General features: G+C 53.5%; 8 protein-coding genes across 8 annotated transcripts; 5 read left to right on the forward strand and 3 right to left on the reverse strand.

Annotated features, from left to right (window-relative positions):
* Window positions 1-745: 745 nt before the first annotated feature.
* On the reverse strand, window positions 746-2584 carry M421DRAFT_102554 (nitrogen permease regulator 2; the record flags this gene model as incomplete). Its single annotated transcript, XM_033586791.1, has 3 exons — window positions 746-1917; window positions 1967-2485; window positions 2530-2584. The coding sequence occupies 3 exons, from the start codon at window positions 2582-2584 to the stop codon at window positions 746-748; spliced, it is 1746 nt and encodes a 581-aa protein (XP_033446439.1).
* A 1741-nt stretch (window positions 2585-4325) lies between these two features.
* M421DRAFT_422866 (uncharacterized protein) lies at window positions 4326-6135 on the forward strand. The gene has a single exon (XM_033593297.1). The coding sequence runs from the start codon at window positions 4448-4450 to the stop codon at window positions 6053-6055; it is 1608 nt and encodes a 535-aa protein (XP_033446440.1). The 5' UTR covers window positions 4326-4447; the 3' UTR covers window positions 6056-6135.
* On the reverse strand, window positions 6046-7840 carry M421DRAFT_68169 (uncharacterized protein; the record flags this gene model as incomplete). The annotated part of the gene is made up of 3 exons (XM_033596486.1): window positions 6046-6531; window positions 6985-7414; window positions 7518-7840. 3 exons carry the CDS (start codon window positions 7838-7840, stop codon window positions 6046-6048), a joined length of 1239 nt encoding a protein of 412 aa, XP_033446441.1.
* A 629-nt stretch (window positions 7841-8469) lies between these two features.
* Window positions 8470-9545, forward strand: M421DRAFT_422867 (scytalone dehydratase). Its single transcript, XM_033593298.1, has 2 exons — window positions 8470-8862; window positions 8910-9545. The coding sequence occupies exons 1-2, from the start codon at window positions 8773-8775 to the stop codon at window positions 9396-9398; spliced, it is 579 nt and encodes a 192-aa protein (XP_033446442.1). The 5' UTR covers window positions 8470-8772; the 3' UTR covers window positions 9399-9545.
* A 1680-nt stretch (window positions 9546-11225) lies between these two features.
* Window positions 11226-12600, forward strand: M421DRAFT_68077 (RNA-binding domain-containing protein; the record flags this gene model as incomplete). Its single annotated transcript, XM_033596476.1, has 3 exons — window positions 11226-11419; window positions 11487-11591; window positions 11646-12600. The coding sequence occupies 3 exons, from the start codon at window positions 11226-11228 to the stop codon at window positions 12598-12600; spliced, it is 1254 nt and encodes a 417-aa protein (XP_033446443.1).
* A 1453-nt stretch (window positions 12601-14053) lies between these two features.
* Window positions 14054-16376, forward strand: M421DRAFT_7132 (uncharacterized protein; the record flags this gene model as incomplete). The annotated part of the gene is made up of 5 exons (XM_033596780.1): window positions 14054-14150; window positions 14220-14403; window positions 14456-14499; window positions 14553-14795; window positions 14845-16376. The coding sequence occupies 5 exons, from the start codon at window positions 14054-14056 to the stop codon at window positions 16374-16376; spliced, it is 2100 nt and encodes a 699-aa protein (XP_033446444.1).
* Window positions 16377-16508: 132 nt separating this feature from the next.
* M421DRAFT_422869 (carbon-nitrogen hydrolase) lies at window positions 16509-17719 on the reverse strand. The gene is made up of 2 exons (XM_033593299.1): window positions 17634-17719; window positions 16509-17571 (listed from the first exon to the last, which is right to left on the reverse strand). Exon 2 carries the CDS (start codon window positions 17429-17431, stop codon window positions 16523-16525), a length of 909 nt encoding a protein of 302 aa, XP_033446445.1. The 5' UTR covers window positions 17432-17571; window positions 17634-17719; the 3' UTR covers window positions 16509-16522.
* A 489-nt stretch (window positions 17720-18208) lies between these two features.
* Window positions 18209-20193, forward strand: M421DRAFT_94059 (uncharacterized protein; the record flags this gene model as incomplete). The annotated part of the gene is made up of 2 exons (XM_033598168.1): window positions 18209-18289; window positions 18346-20193. The coding sequence occupies 2 exons, from the start codon at window positions 18209-18211 to the stop codon at window positions 20191-20193; spliced, it is 1929 nt and encodes a 642-aa protein (XP_033446446.1).
* Window positions 20194-20387: the final 194 nt, after the last annotated feature.

The raw sequence follows: 20387 nt of genomic DNA on the forward strand, positions 1-20387 counted from the left end.
GAATCGCGATGTTCGCCTGGTTTCTGCCCGATTTCTGGTCTGGTTTTGTGCGAGTTGAGGCCGAATCTTGCGCGGACCGCGCTGGAAGCGCCTTGGGATCGAAAGGGCTCAGTATCGAGCCATCCATTTGAAAACTAGGCCGAGGGCTGTGAGCTTTAGGCCGACGACGAGGGTAAGTGTTGCGGCGCTGAGGAGAGCGAGCATCATGGATGTCTTCGTCGAATGCGTGAGATTTGTGTTTTGGTGTTTGAGTAGGTAAGGAGTACAATATATCTAGCGACTATATGTGCTGCAACTCAGGGTCGTTGCTTGCTTTTGTATTCAAACTCACGCAGCTCCCTCAGCCAAAGGCCCGCTGTTGAGCGCCCACCGTCCCAACCTTTTCTCCACATGGGCCGGAAGTGCGTTCGCAGCGCAGCCCGCGGGCGTGTCAATGCCTGTGTCAAGTCATGCGTGGTCTCACGACGTTGTACGGATGATGTGCATCACGCAGACGACGCATGCAGGGCGCGCTGCGTTGGGTTTGGCCGTGTGGGTTTGGCTGGACATGATGGTCATGTGGTTGTGGGGCCGCTACATTTACTCGGTGATGCCTGACAGGCTTCGAGAAGGAAGGAGTGAGGCTACACGGCCCACAATTGCTCCACGACTTCTCCATTTTCACCGGAGAGTTCCACTTGTTGCTTCACGATCATGTTCGTAAATGCTGGTAACTAGTGCAAATCTCGAGGATCATTTATGGGTATCACCGATGTATTACCACCCCAAGACCCTCGCCGACTCCCCTGATCTTACCTTCAACTATTTTCTCGGGCAGTGATAGCTCACTGCAGATCTCATCGAAGCAGTGCATCCCGTCTAGAAACCTTACTAAAGGCAGCCCACTCTCTCTCTCCCTATCACTGACTAGCTTATCCATCTCCTTCAACTCCTGGTTTCGCGAGACACTCGGCGCTTTGTGATGGTGATGTGTGTTCGCTAGGTGCGGATCCAGACTCGTCGAGGCGATTGAAGGTCGGTGTACTGATAACGAAGAGTGTTGTGTGTGCGAGTGTAGGTTAATTATCGAAGGGTGGTGACCATTGCCACGAATAGTAGTTGTATCAGAGTCTCTCAAGTTCGAGGTTGAGGGCGCAGCTGACGTCTGAAGACTTGTAGGTAGTGCTGGAGGCAGTGCTGTCGATGTTGCGTATGCGTATTTGTGGACACGATACAGGAAGCCTTTGATGATGCCGAAGGTGATGAATCGACGGATATCGATGCCACTAAGCAGGTCGAGGTTATCGAGCACCCAGTTCTTCAATGTGAGCCCTTGTCGCAAGGACGTGTATAATGTGCTCAACGTCTCGTACTCGATGTGCCACTCGTCCTCGTCCTTGTTCTCATCTTGCTTCTCTCCAGCATCGAAGTCCGAAATGTGAATTGTTGAGCTTGCAGTCTCGCTTTGCTGCGACGCTGATGAGGATATCGAGCTGCGTTTATCTCGGCTCCGTTCAGACTCGCTTCGCCCACCCGTAGTTCTGCTGACCGCTGATCCTATTCTCAGCTTCGGCGTCCTGACATATCTCATACATTCCTCCTTAATATCGTCATCTACAATGAAGCCGCCAATCTCTGCCGTCGGTGCATAGATAGCGCTAAAGCTGAAGATATCCAAGAGCACCAAACACCCATAGTACACCAGATGTTGCACCGCTCTCCGTGTCAAGGAGAGGTCTGTATCCGCAAGCTGAGCGATTCGTGATATGGAGTTTACACCATTGATATATGGCAGAATGCGGTTCAATGTAAGGTCTGACGAGATTGGCGACTGTAGGCCAGCGAGCGACATCGTGAGGAGCGGGACCTGATGCGCGAGAACGGGTGGAGGCGGTGGTCTTGTAGGGAAGAGCTTCAAGTTGATAGTGTTCGAGTCGTCTGTCGCCGTCAGTAACGCTAGATATACCTCAAGTCAAAGGAAGCATACCAATTGGTATCATGCACTCAGCATAATTGTTGAGGTCTTCAAGCACCATCTCACACAGCGCGTACACTTTGCTGCCGCTGCCTATCCCAAAGCCACTGCCACCCATACTGTTGTCCATGCCACCACCTCCTATCCCAAGACCTACATTCTCATCGTCCCAAACACCATCCTCTTCTTTGCTAAGAAAGCCTCCCTGCTCTTCCAGCCCTCTCAGCAGACGTCCCAGTTTCCTCACTACCTGTCCATAGCACGCCCAATCTGCCTCATTCTCGCTGATTACAACAGCAAAGTTGAAGATGAATTCATTTCTTTCGTATTTCTTCTCTTCCTTTATGCAGACAGGGTAACCGATGATGCGGTGGTGGTTGACGCAGCAAGTTATGAGACGATCGCAAAACTGCTGGGTAGGTATGAGGTATTGCGTCACCGACGAGAACTGAAAGAGGGGCACTGGCAGGGCGGAGGGTGAGGTTGACGGTGTTATAGCGCCTGCTGGGACTTGGTGGAGGACACGTGAACCTGAGGGCATTAGCTATGAGCTCTGCTAGGCGCGGCACGCTTACCTTTCTCATGATGAAAGCGTGTGTAGAAGATCGCCTTGATTGCTCGCGTAGGCATTAGGGTTATTAGACACCAAAAGGTGGGGAATTGTGCACACTACATGTTGCGTGTGCGTGTCGCAGGTTCGCGCTGCGGGGAGCTTAGGTACCGGTACCGGTACCGGTAAGCTTCGAGGCTTCGCGTCCGTGCTTTTTGTTTGCCCGTTCAATCCATCGCAATGAGCGGTCTTCATACGTTGTTGTCTAGAGCTCACTACACACAGGATTCGGTCAGCTGTAAGCTATGGGATACACTCAGTCGATAAGGTAATTCACCATGGACGCGAGCTAACTTGCTCAGCCTCAGCCTTGTGAAGCAGCAACCTGCGCAATGATTTACTGCCAATCGCCATCTGCCAGCGCATGAACCACCCTTCTGAGAGCCTTAGAGGTTGCGTTTTCATTACTCCTTCGACCTAGACTTAGATTCATCGCTCGTAACCTACGGTCTTGCCCTTCATCTTCATCATGGGCATCGACTCAAACAAAGGCGCATCCGTCACGTCATATAGCCTGTGCTTGTTGTGTCAGGAGACTGACAGAGACTATTCAGGCGTTCGTTCGTGGAGGAAGTAGATTACAGCATCAGATCTAGGAAGATTGCTGCCTTATTGGCCAAATGCTGACGACCTCCTCCTTCGGTATGGGGAAAACATGTCCAATATCAGCCACTACTGGCTAATGAGACTGCCTTTGAAGTATCACACAGATTGACACCCAGTCCATGTCTCAGCGGCCGCTGCGTGTCATCTCTACTTGCTCTTCGTAAACACACACGAGCAAATACCAAAATTTGAGCCGGGGACTGAAGAACAGTTGTTCGTGATCCCGCGCCGCAGCCATTTGGATCCGTTGTCTCTGAGACCAGACAGTTCCTCGTAAGATCGCCAATCTGGGGACTTCGAGTCCACAGTCTTGAGCATCAATTCTGCATCAAGTAAAAGGCAGCACCAGGCTGAGATTCAACGTGGTATAAATCAGATCGGTTGCAGCAACGAGATGTATCAGCTTGATGCTACAAACATGGCCCATGAGGTGGCAGGTAAGGCACCACATGCCTACACTGGGGAACTACCTTCACGCCAACTGGCCCGACCTCGTGAACGATTTCGACGCAACATTCAGATGCTCTCCCGTGGACACCACATCTTGGAAATGTCTTCTCGGGGTAGCGTACAGCTTTCTTTTCTGAAATGAAGGAATGGAAGGAGGCATAGACTATAGCGTATGATTGGAAAGCATCATGAAGAGTTGATATTGTTACTGCCATCCCCTTTTGACTTCATCCAGGCCCCACGCCTGGAAACCCGCCCACAAGGTTCAGCATCCTTCGCATCCCACCCATTTGCCATTCCCACTGTCCGATCAAGGGCCCACACTCTGTGCGCCGATGCGCCGTAGCCATCATAAATTATCTGAACACTCAGTAACTCGCTCTCGAGCCGCTCCAACATGCGCGCTCGAATTCTTCCACCGCAGCTTCACTCACGCAATACGCGTGCGAGCTCTCATCCGATTCGCCCCAGGCCCAAAGACAGGGGTGACACAGATGTCCCCGCCTATCATGCTGTGTTTGGAGGTCATGGTGCTGACTGTACGGATACCAATACTCGTCTATGTATGCCCAGCGCGGCTGAACACCTCGCCCGCGGAAAGGATGACGTGGGCCCGCGGATGGCTGCTTAGAGAGGCAGGTGTGTACATATTGCATGTAGGTTCCCGGATAATGGGCTGTCAGCAGCTTCCCTTGACTCGAATCATCACATCTGTCTTATACTTTGCGTATTATCCCAGTTGCGACGAACCTATACGAGGGTGCCAGATGGGTTGATCATTCAACCATCGCGTGCTTTCGACCTCTCGAAGCCACCATTTCGTTGCAATGCGCTCCGAGTACTCAGCCTCGTTACTTCTGCTCTTCGCAAGAAGCGCAGCTACAGCTCAGTGCGCCGCACCTCCACTCAACCTTCCCATACGAACCACCTCAGTCGTCCCCGGAATCTTGTCTCACGGTATACCCATTTCCGTAGGCACACCACCACAACACATGGTTCTCACACCGTCACTACAACTCGACACGCCCTTCATCCCGCGGTACACAAACTCCTGCATCTACGCAGACGATACAACTGTGCCAGCAAGCGACACAAGATGGACAGACCAAGATGGCAAATTTGTGTGCGCGGACATCTACGGAGGCGGTTACGTCCCCCAGCTATCCATATCATTTTTCGACAATAGCACAAACAGTTACGTAGGCGAGAGATGGTTTAAGAAAACTCGGTTCTCAGAGTGGCGGTTCATGGCCGACAGCTTCACGTTCACCGACTACATCGAAGCCTATGCGGTTCAAAACGACGTCCTGCCTGATACACGGAATGTAATGACTTCGTTTTTACTAACGAACGAAGGCGTGACGTTCGGTGGTCTGGGCAGCTCTGCGCTTAGTCTTACGCCTGGATCGCGGGTGCTGGAGACGCTGGTTGCGGAGGGCATGGTACCGAGCAAGAGCTGGAGTCTGTCGAACGCAAGCTTGTGTCTGGGATGTGTTGATGAGAATGCATATACCGGCGAGTTTCAGAATTTCAAGGTTGCGGATCGGAGTAAAGATGGTGGGCTGCCGTGTTTGTTGCAGGTGAGAGTCAAGTCGCTTGATTACCACGATGGGCCGACGAGTGAGGGCGTGCCACTAATTGAGAATGCGTTTACTGCATGTGTCGATCCAGGCGTGCGGTTCCTAGTACTTTCCAAGGACGTGCGCGCAAAATTGCATGGAACCGATGAAGAAGATGCTCGAGCTCTCCTCGGTTCGAGACTCAGCGCTGCGGACTCTTCAATCCCCAGCAGCGGTTTCTTGAGGTTCAAGCTGGAGGGTGGCCTTGAAGTTGACGTTGGGAACATAAACGCCAGTACGGTAGATGCAGCTTCGCTCGGTGATCGATTGCCTTCGAACGGAGATGGTAGCTGGGGAGCATATGGTGTAGATGTGCCAGTGATAGGCAAACCGTTCACCGACTCTCTCATTCTGAGATGGGACGAAACAACGCAAGAGTATGGAGTGGCAAACAGAAACCCAAAGACAGACGCAAAGAACAATCTGAAGCCACTGGGCTGTGACGACTTCCCTTCGATTAGCAAAGGTGCAGAAACAACGCCGAACGTAGGCATCATCACGGGTTCGATCATCGGTGGTTTCGTGGCAGGGCTCTTATTCGCGACTGCGGCGGTGTTCTTTTATTGGCGGGGCCAAAGGGGCGTCAAGAGCAAGTACGAGGCTATGCGTGGTGAGGACGCAGTCTCACTGCGGACGGTCGACACTGAAATGAGAGGGTCGCTACGATTGAATTTTGGCAAAAGATCTATTTCGCCATTCACAGAGCCTTCCCTTGTTGGTGATAGTCAGGTTTTCGAGGCACCAGAAGGAGGGACGGCATGTCCGGCAAAACGCAACAGAGGCGAGATGCACGTGTATTCTTATGATCATAGATGAGGGATATAGTTGCTCCACTCCGGCGTCTTATAAATGGCTTCCGGCTGGCGTCTAAGGCAGATGAAAGCCTCCACGACGATGAAGACTCTGGCTGCCACGAACAATGGGACTAGCACTCCTTTCAAGAAAGCCTTGAATCGTTTATTGTTGCGCATACGGTTTTCTGCGGCTTCGAGCTGCTGGAGCTTGTTCGTTGCAAGAAAGAACAGCGCCAGCACGAGACCTGTGAGGCCAGTGGCGCAGGCGCTCGCTATCCACATGATCCTCTCAGCTTGTGTTGGAAAGTAGTCGTTCCACGCAGAGAGGTGCAGACCACCATATGCGGCTCCGGCAAAAGCCACGACAGTCTTCAAAATGTCGCGTTGTACGTTGACACTCCCAAGATACGAGAAGCCCGGGAAGTTGGGGACGCGGTCCGCGATGTAGATGGGCTCGCCGACGAAAATGCCCAGTGTGGACCAAGTAAAAAACACCTTCTTGTACTCTTTTCGCTTTTCACACCCGTCCCACAACTCTTGAACGATGCCGTTCGCAAAATTCCAGCGTTTTTTTGCTTGGTCGGAAAGTGGGGCGTGCTCCTTGCAATCCTCGAATGTTTTACGGCAGTAGTTTCGTGTATGCTGAAGGCATTGACCGGGCCCCTGCAATTGGAAGAACTCTTCGTGCTCGGCAGCTACCTTTTCACACTTGTATGTATATTGAACCTCGCCATTGACATCTTTTACCTTCTGTAGAGGACCGAGAAACTTGAGCGGGTTTCTCGCTCCGACAGATCCGAGCGAGAATCGCGTCGAGTGGAACTTGGGTACAGAGGCCTCTAGAGACTTGCCGTCAGGTGACGGTGTCATCGTACTTTTGGGTCTGTCGTCAGGCAGAGTGTACGCAAGGCAGCGAATCTCGCTGATTTCGTCCTCTCGATTGCCGCTGACAGGGCTGCACATGTACATCAAGGCAATATGCTTGTCGAGCCCATGCTCCCCAACGATCTTGTGCGGATCTTTGATGTCCAAAGGCTTTCTCCACCATAACATGTAAAGGGCGAACGCGCAAACGACGTGGCCAATCGTGTTGACCTCCAACAGAGTGACTGGTAGGTCTTGCGCTACTCGTGCAATGCACTGGATGATCATCCAGCCTGCCTGCAGAACGACAAGAAACTTAGCCAAGTCATCTGCCTTGCTCTTATCGCGAACTTCGCCATTGTTGATTTTCGGTAATTTGTCCAGAAACGAGAGTAGTCGTACACCTTCAGCTGTGATGCTCAGGTGTGGTTCATCCGCAATGTAGGCGCCTGTCTCGATGACGATGCCACCCATGACAGCAAAATAGCATTGCGAAAGGCTCCACTCCTCAGACGCCCTCTCTTTCTCAATTACGGAGGATTGGGTGCCCTGAGCATATGAGTCTCTGTATGCTCTCGATGCGCATTCAGGTCAGGCTTACATCGTCTTTGTTCCGATACTCAATGTCTGCTCGAATCTCGTTTCTCAGCCACCTAGCGGTCAGGAACTGTGCGAATGCAGTGCTGACAACGACCTCGGGAGCGAATATGCCAAGCAGAACCCACCGCAGTCGTCTGATGTTCCGCTCTCTGAGCCGTGACGTCTCCACTGGGACGTTGAGGTGCAAGGCTGACCAGACACAAATCACCAGTGTCAGCACGCAGGAAACGATAAGATCCCACGTTCCACGGGAGTTGGGGGCTGAATACCACGCTACCTCAGGATCCGGAGTTGCTGAAGCTGTGTTCTGTGCAAAAAGCAGCAAGGCGCAGAAGAGTAACATTGCGACATGCAAATATGAAGACAATAATTGAGAAGAAAGGAAGGAAAGCTGACATGGCGCGAAGACAGAAGTTGTCAGAGCTGAGGATGTGAAGCTGGTTGCAGGGGCACCTGCCAGTCCTGCAAATGCGATTCGTTCGTCAATCCTGTGGCAGACGCAGCGCTTCTCTGCCCGGCAGAAGCCCAGGAAGGACGCATTTGTTGATAGCAAAGTTGCTCAATCGTCCTGTTTGGAAAAAGGTACTGTGTTGAGCGAGTGTAGCAAGCATAGAGCCTACCCGTCGCAGGCAGAGTTCAATACAATACATTTGGTCGGAAAGATCCTGGTATTTCATGTGCTGCTCTGCTGTACTTGATCGCTGTAATTCTGAGCTGCATTGCTCGCACTACCCACAGCCACGTGCAGGCGACTGCTCAAAGCGCCGTGAGTCGGGCGGGAGCGAGCACATATTAGTGCTGCGACACCGCATTCGTAATCTACTGAGATACACCAAAGAGGTTGCAGAGACAACGCGAGGGGTGGTAAATTGAGGCGTGTTGGTGCTGCGGCTTCCCAGCTCCTCCGGGCGGCTTCCCTCGCTGCTGCGCTAGTGCGCCTCCCCTCCGGCACCATCGAGCGGAGTAAGAGCATCGCGACGTTTACCTTCACGTTGTTCGGGCATCTTGAAACACAGCACAGATGGCATGCCCTAAAAACAGTGTCGGCCCCGTTTCCACCGCAGTGTTTTCCCCGGAGCAGCCTCTCAGGGACCGAAGCCGGATGCCACTAGGCGGGGAGCCGAAGTTCTGTGTAGCAGATATCTCGACATCTGAATCGCAGGCATGATAGATATATAGAGGAAGGAGTCGAAGGCGGAATAACAACATAACAGAATCGACTCTATCAGACACGCAAACCCAACTTTACACCAGCTTGCAAAGATCGCATTCACCATGTCGCAGCAAAAGTTGAAGCCTACCTTTGATGACATCATGGGATGTCAGACTGCAGTCTACGAGTGGGCAGACAGCTACGACAGCAAGGTACGCAGCCCTTCAATATTACCTTCCACGGCGCTGACGACAAGCAGGATTGGGGTCGCCTGCGCAAGTGCATTGCGCCCACACTGAGGATCGACTACCGCTCTTTCTTGGACAAGATCTGGGAGTCGATGCCTGCAGAGGAGTTTGTCATAATGGCCTCTGACCCCGCTGTTCTCGGCAACCCTCTCCTCAAGACACAGCACTTCATCGGTGGCACACGGTGGGAAAAGACAGCAGAAGACGAGATCACTGGCTACCACCAGCTGCGCGTCCCTCACCAGAGGTACACGGACGAGACCCGCTCAACAGTTGCAGTCAAGGGCCACGCACACAGCGCCAACACGCACTGGTACAAGAAGGTGGACGGCGAGTGGAAGTTTGCTGGTCTCAGCCCAGATATCAGGTGGTTCGAGTACGACTTCGATAAGGTCTTTGCGGAGGGAAGGGACTCGTTCGGTGAGCAGGAGGAGAAGGAGCTGGCGCAGGCAGCCAACGGCATCCCAGCAGAGCAGATCTCAGGGAGCAAAGTCGATTGAAGGTGGAGTCTGAGGGATAACTTCTTCAGTTCCAGTCGTGCGGTTAGCGCTATGTGAGGGAGCTGTTCGATATGAGGATACCACAAAATGACATGTTTTCTCCACAGCAACTGTGTTGTTGACCTGGTTCAGGAAGTGGTGTGGTGGCACATGACCACGAACATGGAGCTTCGACATTGCCATGCATGCCTCTCCCCATGGAAGCTCATATCGAAGCGCACGTCACCTTGCTTGCCTGTTGCAGCGTCTAGGCGTGTGGGTATTTATTCGCGTCGTTTACCACTGTTCTGAGGTAATCCGAATGCAGGTCTGCCGCTCAACTAGCCGCAGAATGCCCTGGTGCCAGTGCTGAAGAATGGAACCACACCTTAGCACGATGATTCGCCGAAAACACAGCGCAGAGTCTGCAGCCAGTCGCAGCACAGAGCCCCTCACAGGTGGCCACAGCTGCGCGCAAGCAAGCTGGTGGGGAAATGAGACTGGTCGCTCGCAGTTCACGACGCCCTCGCTCCAGCAAGCGGAGGCACAACAGCTGCAAGTCATTCAACGTACGCACCGGGGGTGGGCCTCTATTAATAATGTGTGGCCGTGTGGCCCTGGATCGTGCAGAAGCGCACCTCCAGCCAGCGAATCTGGAGCAGGGCTGCCACGCAGCCTTGTCGCAGCTCACCCAGGCGAGGCTAGGGAGAGAGGGGAATCGACGCGCTGGGTGGAGGGGCTGAGGTCAAGCTTTCTTTCGGCGATCTTCTACGCCATCGTCCCCAGGTTGCTCGGCTGAGGCCTTTGGTGCGTTTGGTAACAAGGCTTTCGCTACCGACTGCCCGCCGCCACACACGACCAGCGGATTGGGCGGAGTCCAAGATTTGGGCGGATTGGTCCGGCACTGAAGAGAGCTCTTGAAAGGCCCGTTCTTCACATCGTCTGCTGCCCTCTCCCTCCTCTACCCCACCCACTCCCTCTTCACATCTCTGCTCAGGCAATCGTCTTGTGCTTTGCTCCTCTGTGTTCCTTTGCGTCGTCGGTGTTCTCTGCTTCGCGGGAGTTTCTTTGGCCTTCAGGTAAGCCTCTGCACCCCTCTCATATTTTTCGCGCTGCCTTGGCGAGCGGCTGCTGCGTGCGGCCTGGTGGGTGCATGCTCGCGGGTGACGCACATTTTCGGTGCAGACTGTGCGCTCGCAATTGTGAAGCATTGCGATGCATGCATCTGATGGCGAGCTGCGCTGAGCCTTCTGACGTCGTCACCTGCAGGGACGCACGCAGCAGCTGGCATTACTTTTCCTTCACCAGCTGCGCGGTGCCGTCGTCGTGTCGCCGTTGACGCGCTTCTGCTGCCCACCCTGGTTGCTACTGCGCTCTTGTCGCCTCGTGCCACGCCTGTGCATGTGACCTCTCTGTCAGACAGATGTACTGACTGCTGCTGCAGATCTCAATAGAGCGTCTACCTCACGGCCACTCTTTCACCCTCCCGTCTTCGTCAGGCCCTTTTTGGATCGCGAGTCGGAGTTCAGTCTGTCGACGCTTTTCCTGCAACCTACTTTCGCAGTCGTTGTGTCTGTTACTTTCTGTGTGCCCTCGCGCCTGATTGCAACGCGCCTTCTAGTGAAAGAACGCACTACAGGTCCCTAGTGGTAAGTGCAGCCTAGAGCATTTTCACGCCCCTCACCTGCGCCTTGGCCGTCACCAGACTCTGCGCCGTATCACCGAGCTAACGACCGTTTCTTTCACAGACTATACAAACGACCCCGGTCCAATATCATACTTACGCGCAATACTCTTAGTCGACGCCTCAACCAATACTCGATCACTACCACTTGATCCATCGCGACAATGAGCTTCCAACAGCAGTACGACCAGTACCAGGGCCAGCAGCCCGGCGAGCAGGGCCCCAACCCCAACGTCTCGCAGACCGACCTCGGCCAGCCTATGGACCAGTCCGGCGGCTTCCCTCCCCAGCAGATGGGTCCTCCTGGCAGCGCCGGCCCTGACGGCAACGGCCAGGGTGCCGGCAAGACCACCCTCTGGTGAGTTGCGCACTATAATGGCTCTCAATAGGCCAATTGAACGAACGTAGGGACTAACAAGAGGCAGGATGGGTGAACTCGAGCCTTGGATCGACGAGAACTTCGTGCGCAGCATCTGGTACAACATGGGCGAGACCGTCAACGTCAAGATGATCCGCGACAAATTCTCTGGGTAAGAGCACATGGGAGGAGAGAGGGTCGTTGTCACGCAGACTAATTTGTGCAGCAGTAACGCTGGATATTGCTTCGTTGACTTCGCCAGCCCTGACGCTGCGTCGAAGGCCCTCAGCCTCAACGGCCAGCTCATCCCCAACTCCAACCGCCCTTTCAAGCTCAACTGGGCCTCTGGTGGCGGCCTCGCCGACCGAAGCCGCGACGAGCGTGGTCCTGAGTTCTCCATCTTCGTTGGAGACCTTGGCCCCGAGGTCACCGAGTTTGTCCTCGTCCAGCTCTTCCAGAACAAGTACACCTCCACCAAGTCTGCCAAGATCATGTCCGATCCCATCAGCGGCATGTCGCGCGGTTACGGTTTCGTCCGTTTCGCCAACGAGGAGGACCAGCAGAAGGCCCTTACCGAGATGCAGGGCGTCTACTGCGGTAACCGCCCCATGCGCATCAGCACTGCTACTCCCAAGAACAAGAGCGGAGGACCTGGTGGACCCGGCGGCATGAACATGCAGCAGGGTGGCGGTGGCCCTGGAATGGGCATGTACTCCATGGGTGCTCCTCCTATGGGCTACTACGGCGCTCCCCAGCCCATGAATCAGTTCACTGATCCCAACAACACCACTGTCTTTGTTGGCGGACTCAGTGGGTACGTCACTGAGGACGAGCTCCGCTCTTTCTTCCAGGGCTTCGGCGAGATCACCTACGTCAAGATCCCCCCAGGCAAGGGATGCGGTTTCGTCCAGTTCGTCCAGCGCCATGCCGCCGAGATGGCCATCAACCAGATGCAAGGCTACCCCATCGGCAACTCGCGTGTCCGTCTCAGCTGGGGACGCTCTCAGAACAACTCTGGACCTGCCGGCACTCCTTACCGCCCTGCTCCTCCCCCACCGGTCTTCGGGCCCGGCATGGGCATGCCTCCCCAGCACCCCGGCTACGGAGGTGGTTTCGCTCCTATGAAGGTAAGGAACACGCAACCCGCTGCACTGAGCATCGCTAACAACATATCACAGTAAGCGCATTCTTTCTCTATGTATTGCTTGCACGGCGCTTCTTCCATGGTTTCCTGTTGGCTTACTGCAATGACCTCTTTCATGACTCGTCACACGACCTTGGAGCGATTTTGGTTCCTTTATAAACCTGGGTGGTTCTCCAAAAGTTCTAAGTTTATTTGACGACACCGATCTTGCACGAGGGCCTTAGAAGGGAGTCTTTGTATAACAGGTCATCTTTCTGCCTGCGGGTTTTCTTTCGAAGCTGGCTACTTCTCAAGGAGCATCTGGGATGCGGCTAGTCATGCACAAGTCTGGAGCTGCTTTCTGCCAGATGCCTTTCTTTTGCGAATGTGCGCTACTGCGGTTCAGACCTGGTTGGCTATCTTTCCAATCACACGGTTCCTTCGATGCGTTCTTTGTTTATTTCGTGCTTTGCTTGACCGTCTCTTCCCTTCGTTGTGAGCTTAGCTTTGTCTTGCATGCGAGTCTGCAGGACAGCGCAAATCTCTGCTTCAGATTCGATTACTCGTTCATCTACTGACATCAATTTGCAGCCCCTACCAGCAGCTGCCCCAGCAGCAACAGTCCGCCGGCTACGGAGGACCTCCTGGTCTTCCTCAAGGTCTCTCGCAGAACGGCGGCCCTGGAAGCCTCAATGGTCTCGGCCCCCTTTCTCCTCGCGGTCCCGCCAGCCCTTCCAACGGCACCCCTGGTGCGCCTGATCAAGCGTTCTCGCAGCAACTGAACTTCAACAACAACTACTAAAGTCTCGCGTTCAGCATCACTGGGCATAATCATCTGCGCCATGATTTAGCGAGGAGTTACGGTCCAATCATTACTCGAAAAATATTTCTATGATTATGCGAAAATGGGAAACGCTTGCACTCTTTATCATATTGGGACGGACATGTCGGCTTTCCAGCACGTGCAGTATGGCGTCTGGCGACAGTCTTGTACGGTGTCGTTGTTCGATCTACAAAAGCTTGGCTCAAGACAGTTGGAAAAGTTCTAGTGTTGCTGGCGTCGGACTGTTGCACTGTCGACACCCTCGCATCTTTTGCTGTTCGGTGCTTGCAAGTGTTCTGTGCTTGCGACTGCTTCACGAGAGGTCCTGGGCAGATTACTAGATTTTAGTCAAAGGTATCAAGCCCACTCTCTCAGCCAATTCCCCTCTCGACTTGCATACCCTCAATATTCCTGCTGAAATAGCGCGGAGTCGAGCACTGTGTCTCGTGTCAGCTCGTTCTCACTTCTACGCCACACTGTTTCTGCAGAAGTGTGGTGGCCCATGGACGGTGTTGTTGTCGTGCCTTCCCAGCGAATAGCTTCCAGGGCGCTCTGTCCCTTCGCTACTTGGAAACCCAAACAAACGTTCTCGTCTTTCTGCTCCCTTCCACCCTCGCGCAACACGGCTGCCACTTTTTGGCTTTGCAAACATTGTGCAACGTTGGACAGCTGCTGTTGCTCGTCTGCCATGCGCTACGACAACTGGGACGTCATCCTCTTTCCCGATGACTCGAACATTCCCATCCCAGAATACCGGACCGCTTGTTACCTCTCCCGAGACGAAGGTGAGCATGTCTTGGCATACACCCCGCGGCATGCTTGTGATGAGACTATGGACTGACACCACCTGCTAGATGGCCACGAACTACCGACGCTGCGAACGTATATTGGATCGCTGAAACCAGAGGCGCCATTTCGTATCTCCTTACATCACTGGGGCCCGCCGAAGCCTTCCTCGTTCGTACAAGAGCTTCAACGAAGGGCTGGCAAGAAAAGCACCTTCACCGTTCAGGTTATCATTGGTGGCGTCAGGCTATAGTGAGTTTGCTCTCATGAACCCTGCTGAACACTACCCTCTTACAAGAGACAGCCATGGTAGCTTCGAGCTGAACAACACGTCGCCGCAGGATATTGGTATGTGCCCCAAGTCACAACGGCTCGTTGAGTAAGAGCTGACTGGAGAGCAGCGTTTGAGCAGCGTTCGTTCAAGTCATCCCGGACCAAAGAGCAACCTACCAGCCAAACAAAAAAACGTCTTTTGTTTCCACCAAATGACAAGAGTGCACTATTGCAGAACTCGGCATGGCAACCGCGAGGAACAGACAACCGAATCAAGATCGTACTTTCAGAACAGCTCGTCAGCGGATACGACTTACTTGACGATGGCACCTGGGATATTGTCTGTTTCTCATTCCAGCATGCTCCGAGAGGTACGTGCTGCATCGGCGAGGTTCGAAACGTTATGCTAATCCGATGCAGAATTGCTGGAGCAGGCTGGCATAGCGTACCCAATTATCGACCCTCTGCGCGCACTCATGGCCGAGCGAGCCACAGCTGCGGCACAATCTTTCCCTCGCAACCCTATGGCTCGTGAGCTACAGCGAGGACCGCGCATACACTCAGGAAATTCGCCAGAGTCCGACTCCGAACCCATCAGACCGGCGAACCCCGAACCGCACCAACAACCTCCAGACCGAATGCCTTCGTTGCCACAATACTCCCAACCGTTTATGGGCCACCAGGGTGGTCACCCGACCATCTGGTATAATACATACGGCACTTCCGGTGAGCCTGACGACGGTATGCGGCTGAGATCATTTCCGTCACAGCGGTACACATCGAACACATCCGGATTGGAGGGCTTCTATGACCCGTCATTTCCATCATATGCAGCACCACTGTGGGCATCAAGCACTGCCTTGTCAGGGCATTTCATGAACCCGGTAGTCAACAGCAGACGACCATGGAAAGACAACAATGCGCAGCAAGTAATGATGGCTCTGCGAGACGAACAATTTGGGCAGATTCTGGAGGCCATCAGTCCATCGAAAGCTGAGCGCAGTAAGCCAAACGATCTGCCTGCACAGAATCAGTCTCATCGTCCGCCCAAGATGGGCGCTCTGTCTGTGCCAGTTCGACCGTCATCAGCAGCAATGCTTCGCACGTTTCCAGACGTGAATGCCTCCTCGCGCAACCGAAGACCTTCTTCTGGTCAGGCAAACTTCGACATGACCGCGCCAGTCAGGCATCATACCAATAAGAAAGAGAATCACGGTCCAAGGATGCATACGCCTGTTCCCTTTATGCTTGCACCCCAGCGCTGGGACTCTGATGTATCAATGAGGGACGGCTCATCGAATGCTTCCGGCCTATCCAGGGCCGAAACTTTTCCACGAGGCGTCAGTAGCAAGATTGGCTGCGCTCATGCACCGTCAGCCATCAATCAGGTAAAGAGTCGCAAGGAAGGTCTTGTAAACGACACAAATGACCTCGAACTTGACATTCGTCACGACCAAAGCTTGCTTCCAATCGTGAATAATTCCAAGACTGTCTCTGGCGACCTGGACCGTACTCCTCGCAACAATCACGTCGAAGTTATTGACGTGGACACAATCGATCCCACCTTCACCGCCAACCTGGCAAAGCTGTCACCGTTCAAACCTAGCCACAAGGCTGGTATGTCAAGTGTCAGCAGCACAGGGCGTTTGGAGCGACAGCTGTACAGTGCACTGGGGGAGGAGCTCGGCAGTTTTGAGCAAATGGATGCCAATGAGATGGGTCCCGAGCTTGCAAAGGCGCTGTCTGGAGATAGTCAAAGCGATCTGAGTGGAAGCACCGCGCTCGACGCCACGATTGACTTTGAGCCAATGACTAAAAGGAAGCGACAAGGCACCCTTGGTGGTGAAAGAGAAAAGAGCCCCGCGAAGAAGAAGGAGAGGGCTCGGCAGGCGATGGTTGAGAACGAGGAAGAGCACCTGCCTGACGAAATGCAACGCTTGAGGGGAGATTGATTGATAGGCCGATACCACTGGTCATTACGCTCGTTTGATCTGTCGACTGTCAGCATCTTTAGGTTACATGTTAAGCGATGTTGTGGAATAGTCAGGGAAGTACTGAGGCTAAGGCACGATTCCTGGAGAAATACGATGAATTGTGATTATGTAGATCCACGGTACTCCTTAAACCTTCCACCTTCGCTGACATCTGGGTATACGTCGAACCGCCTTTGTGTGTACAGGGGAATGCCCTTCCGTGTGTTTTCAATGTTGCCAGCCTCCAGCTCCTGAATGACGATGCCCTCCTTCTCGTCCAGTTGCTGCAAAATGTGCGCGTTCGGGTCAACGACCATGCTGTGTCCCCACGCGTTGTAGTCGGCCTTCATGTCCCTCGCCGGACTGCACAGTCCTACGTAGACCTGATTGTCTGTCGCCCTTGCCCTAGCCAATAGCTCCCAATGTAGCGCGCCCGTCGTCAAATTGAACGCACCGGGGTACAGCAACAGGAACGCGCCCTTCCTCGCAGCAATCGTCGCCAGCTCGGGAAACCGTATATCGTAGCAAATCGCGATGCCGACTTTCCCGTACTCGGGCAGATCCACGATGGTTATCTTGTTCCCTGGGCTGAGCACCTCGGACTCGACGAACTTGATCTTGCCCGGGATGTCAATGTCGAAGAGGTGCACTTTTCGGTGCGTGGCGATCAGGTCGCCCGAGGGCGAGAAGGTGAGGCTTGTGTTGTAAAGTTTCTTTGTGTCTTTGTCGTCGCGCTCGGGTATGCTGCCGCCGACGAGATAGACGTTTGCTTCTTTTGCGAGCTTGCTCAGCTCATGGAAGGTCGGTGATGCGTCGGCGGACGGGGGCGATGGCTGCAGCGTCTCGGCGTACTTGTCGAAGTACTTTGTGCCGTATGGCGAGTTGAAGCATTCGGGGAGGACGACCAGGTTGGCACCTTGTTTCGCTGCTTCCAAGACCTTTGCGCGCGCGTTGTGCAGGTTCGCCGTCTTGTCTGCGCCGGATGCCAGCTGAACGAGTGCGAGCTTGAGCGACTTTTTGAGGAGTTGCGACATTTCGGCTGTGGAAGCGAATTGCGCGATAGATGGGAAGGAGGAAGAGGAAAGCCGAGAGTTGGGCGGATACTTTATGAAGCTATGAACTTGTGATGGAGCTGTTGGGGTAGCTGTTGGAGTACCGCGGGGTTAGGCCGATGCTATTCCCGATGTCATCATGCCCATGCTCGCTGTCAATTGCCGATGGAAGAGAACGACTTACTCCAACTCAACTCTTCGACATGGGCTAGAGCACATGTTGCCTACATCGAATGTTTGTTCGATTATTATTGAAATGTACAATTAATTGCTAAGGACTGTGGAAGACAAGGAGCGCAAGACATCTGCAGAGAACTATCTTATGAAACTTCAGCATCGTATGGAGACTGTATGATATAGCAAATCGATCGATCGTCATATGATAGCTGCCTAATAGCTGCCTGTAACATTGGTCGGCGACAATGATGGATGAAGGAAGTGTTTGCAGTTGGGAGCAGGTGACGACAAAGGAAGTCACGCCCGCACGCGCCACTTCCGCGTCACCCTCGACTTTCACTTCATTCCGCGAACATCTCAGCCTGCACCCTGTGCGATACCTTCGCAAATGTTGGAGACGATATTGAACCGACGAAATACTCGCCTCCATGTCTACCTTCAAAGGCATCGTCGTCGGTATGAGCCACCTTCGCCTGGAGCAGGCGCAATGCTGACTCGACGCGTCAGAATTCCCCCAGATCAGGCTTGACTACTTTCGGCCCCAACTTGAGCACAAGGCACCTTTGGCGTGCTTCCTCAGCCATGTACATTCAGACCACCTCGTTGGACTGGAGTCATTCAGGGCGCCTTTCGTCTATTGCTCTGCGGCAACGAGAGAAGTGCGTGCGAGCATAGTGAAGCAAACGACTTTCTCTTGCATTTGGCTGACATATCTGTAGATTCTTTTACGCCTAGAGAAGTTCCACTACAGAATCAACTTTGCCAAAGGTATCCTCGAGAGCCGCAATGTCACCTATGACAGGAGCATGCGCAAGCTGGCGAAGCCGCTCCCGCTGGACACGCCTACTATGATTGAGCTGGCGCCTGGAAACAGCATCCGCGTGACTCTCATTGATGCAAATCACTGTGTTGGCGCTGTCATGTTTCTGATCGAGGGTGATGATAAAGCAGTACTATACACCGGCGACATCCGTGCAGAGACATGGTGGGTCAATTCTATTGTCCAGAGTCCTATGCTGGCACCCTACGCGCTCGGACTTCGCCACCTCGATTGCATCTATCTTGACACTACTTTCGCAACCAAGCGTTCCCCTTATAAGAATTTTCCTTCGAAGGCGGAAGGCATCAAGGAGCTGCTGGAGAAGGTCAGCACTTATCCAGACGATACGGTTTTCTACTTCCATTCCTGGACATTTGGTTACGAAAACGTTTGGGTCGCTTTGTCGTCGTTCCTCAACTCAAGGATTCATCTTGACGACTACCGTACACGCATCTACGGCTCCTTGTCATCGCTGGACAGGAAGAGTCTAAGAGAAGCTGGTCTCGACGTGCAGAGCGAAAACAAATTCTTGAAAGAGATTGGTATCGAGATACGCGAAGCAGCTGTGCTGTGTGGGTTCAGAAACGGCAACCACATGCAACCTGGCTGCTTAACATCCTCAGAGAACGTCCGCATACACAGCTGCGAGCGCGGCATGGGCTGCAGCATCCTCGACAGAGATACAGATGCGAGTATCGTACACATCATACCTATCATCTCCCGCTCAAACGGCATTGAGATTGCCGAGTCGGGAGCCGGTGGTGGTAAAGGTGACCTCGACCAGAAAGAAGAGCTCGAAACAGGCGACGTTGCTGCTACGGGGAGGCTGATGGAACTGTGCGCTCAGTCCATCAACGATCCTGAGCTACTCTCAGAGGTGCTGAAGGTACTGCAGTACGCCTTGACTACGGGTAGCGCCTCCGTAGATGTTGGTCTACAAATGCAGAAAGAGAGCCAAGTCAGCGAAGATAGTTTGTCTCTGCAGAGGTTCGTCGCAGCTCTGTCATCTCACGCCTCCAAATTGCTGCAAGACAAGCCTGAGACTCACCGGAACAAGACGATTCGGTTCCCATACTCTCGGCACTCCTCGTACTCTGAGCTCTGCTGGCTTGTCGCTGCCTTCAAACCACGAGAAGTCTTTCCATGTACCGTAGATGAAGCTACGTGGACTCCAGAGCTTAGTATGGAAGCCCTCTTTGGCGAGTACTGCTCAGCGCAGAGTTTCCGTCACGATACCAAAATGATGCGCATCTTCAAGGCTAGACAGATGTATAGCGAGACGCCGAAACGGGATCGAAGTGAAAGCCAGCAAGATACTCAGTTCGAGACCCCCCCTGAGATTACGATTCCGAGTGTGGCGAAGCCGAAGATCGCAAAGATCGAGTCTGAGATGCGCCCCGGACCGCCTGTCGCAGAGATAGATGAGACAATCGCAAATGTTAGTAAGGCCACCGTTAACAATGTGAACGCACATCCGGCAGACGCACCTAACCCTACACCTGCAGTTCTACCAGAGCCCGAGCCAACGAAGCAGATCGCGAATGAGGGGTTGACTTCCACAATTGTGGGTGATCGTCTGAGTCCACCGTCGAGCAAGGCAAAGTCGTCAAGACCGGACAGAAAGCGCAAAATGACAAATATGCACCTGGCCTACGAGGCTGCAATTGGGACATGTTTGACTTGGGCTGAATTCGGCGGCTTGGAGTCGACAAGGAGTAATGCAGCAAGGAGAGAAGACTTGTTGTAAAGCAGTTTTATGGAGAGGTCGTCTTATCCCCGAATACCCCCACCTGTTGCCGTCGAACGGTGAGCATTATAAACAGCACATTAAGCTTTACAAGCGCATCCACCGGATCTGTCGCCGGCAAAAGCGTATGCGGATGCTTGTCCTGGTAACATCTATTTTTTGAGGAAAGTGAGGCGTCACTGGCATTTTTCAGC

The sequence above is a fragment of the Didymella exigua genome, assembly GCF_010094145.1.
Source record: "Didymella exigua CBS 183.55 unplaced genomic scaffold M421scaffold_23, whole genome shotgun sequence".
Lineage (NCBI taxonomy): Eukaryota > Fungi > Ascomycota > Dothideomycetes > Pleosporales > Didymellaceae > Didymella > Didymella exigua.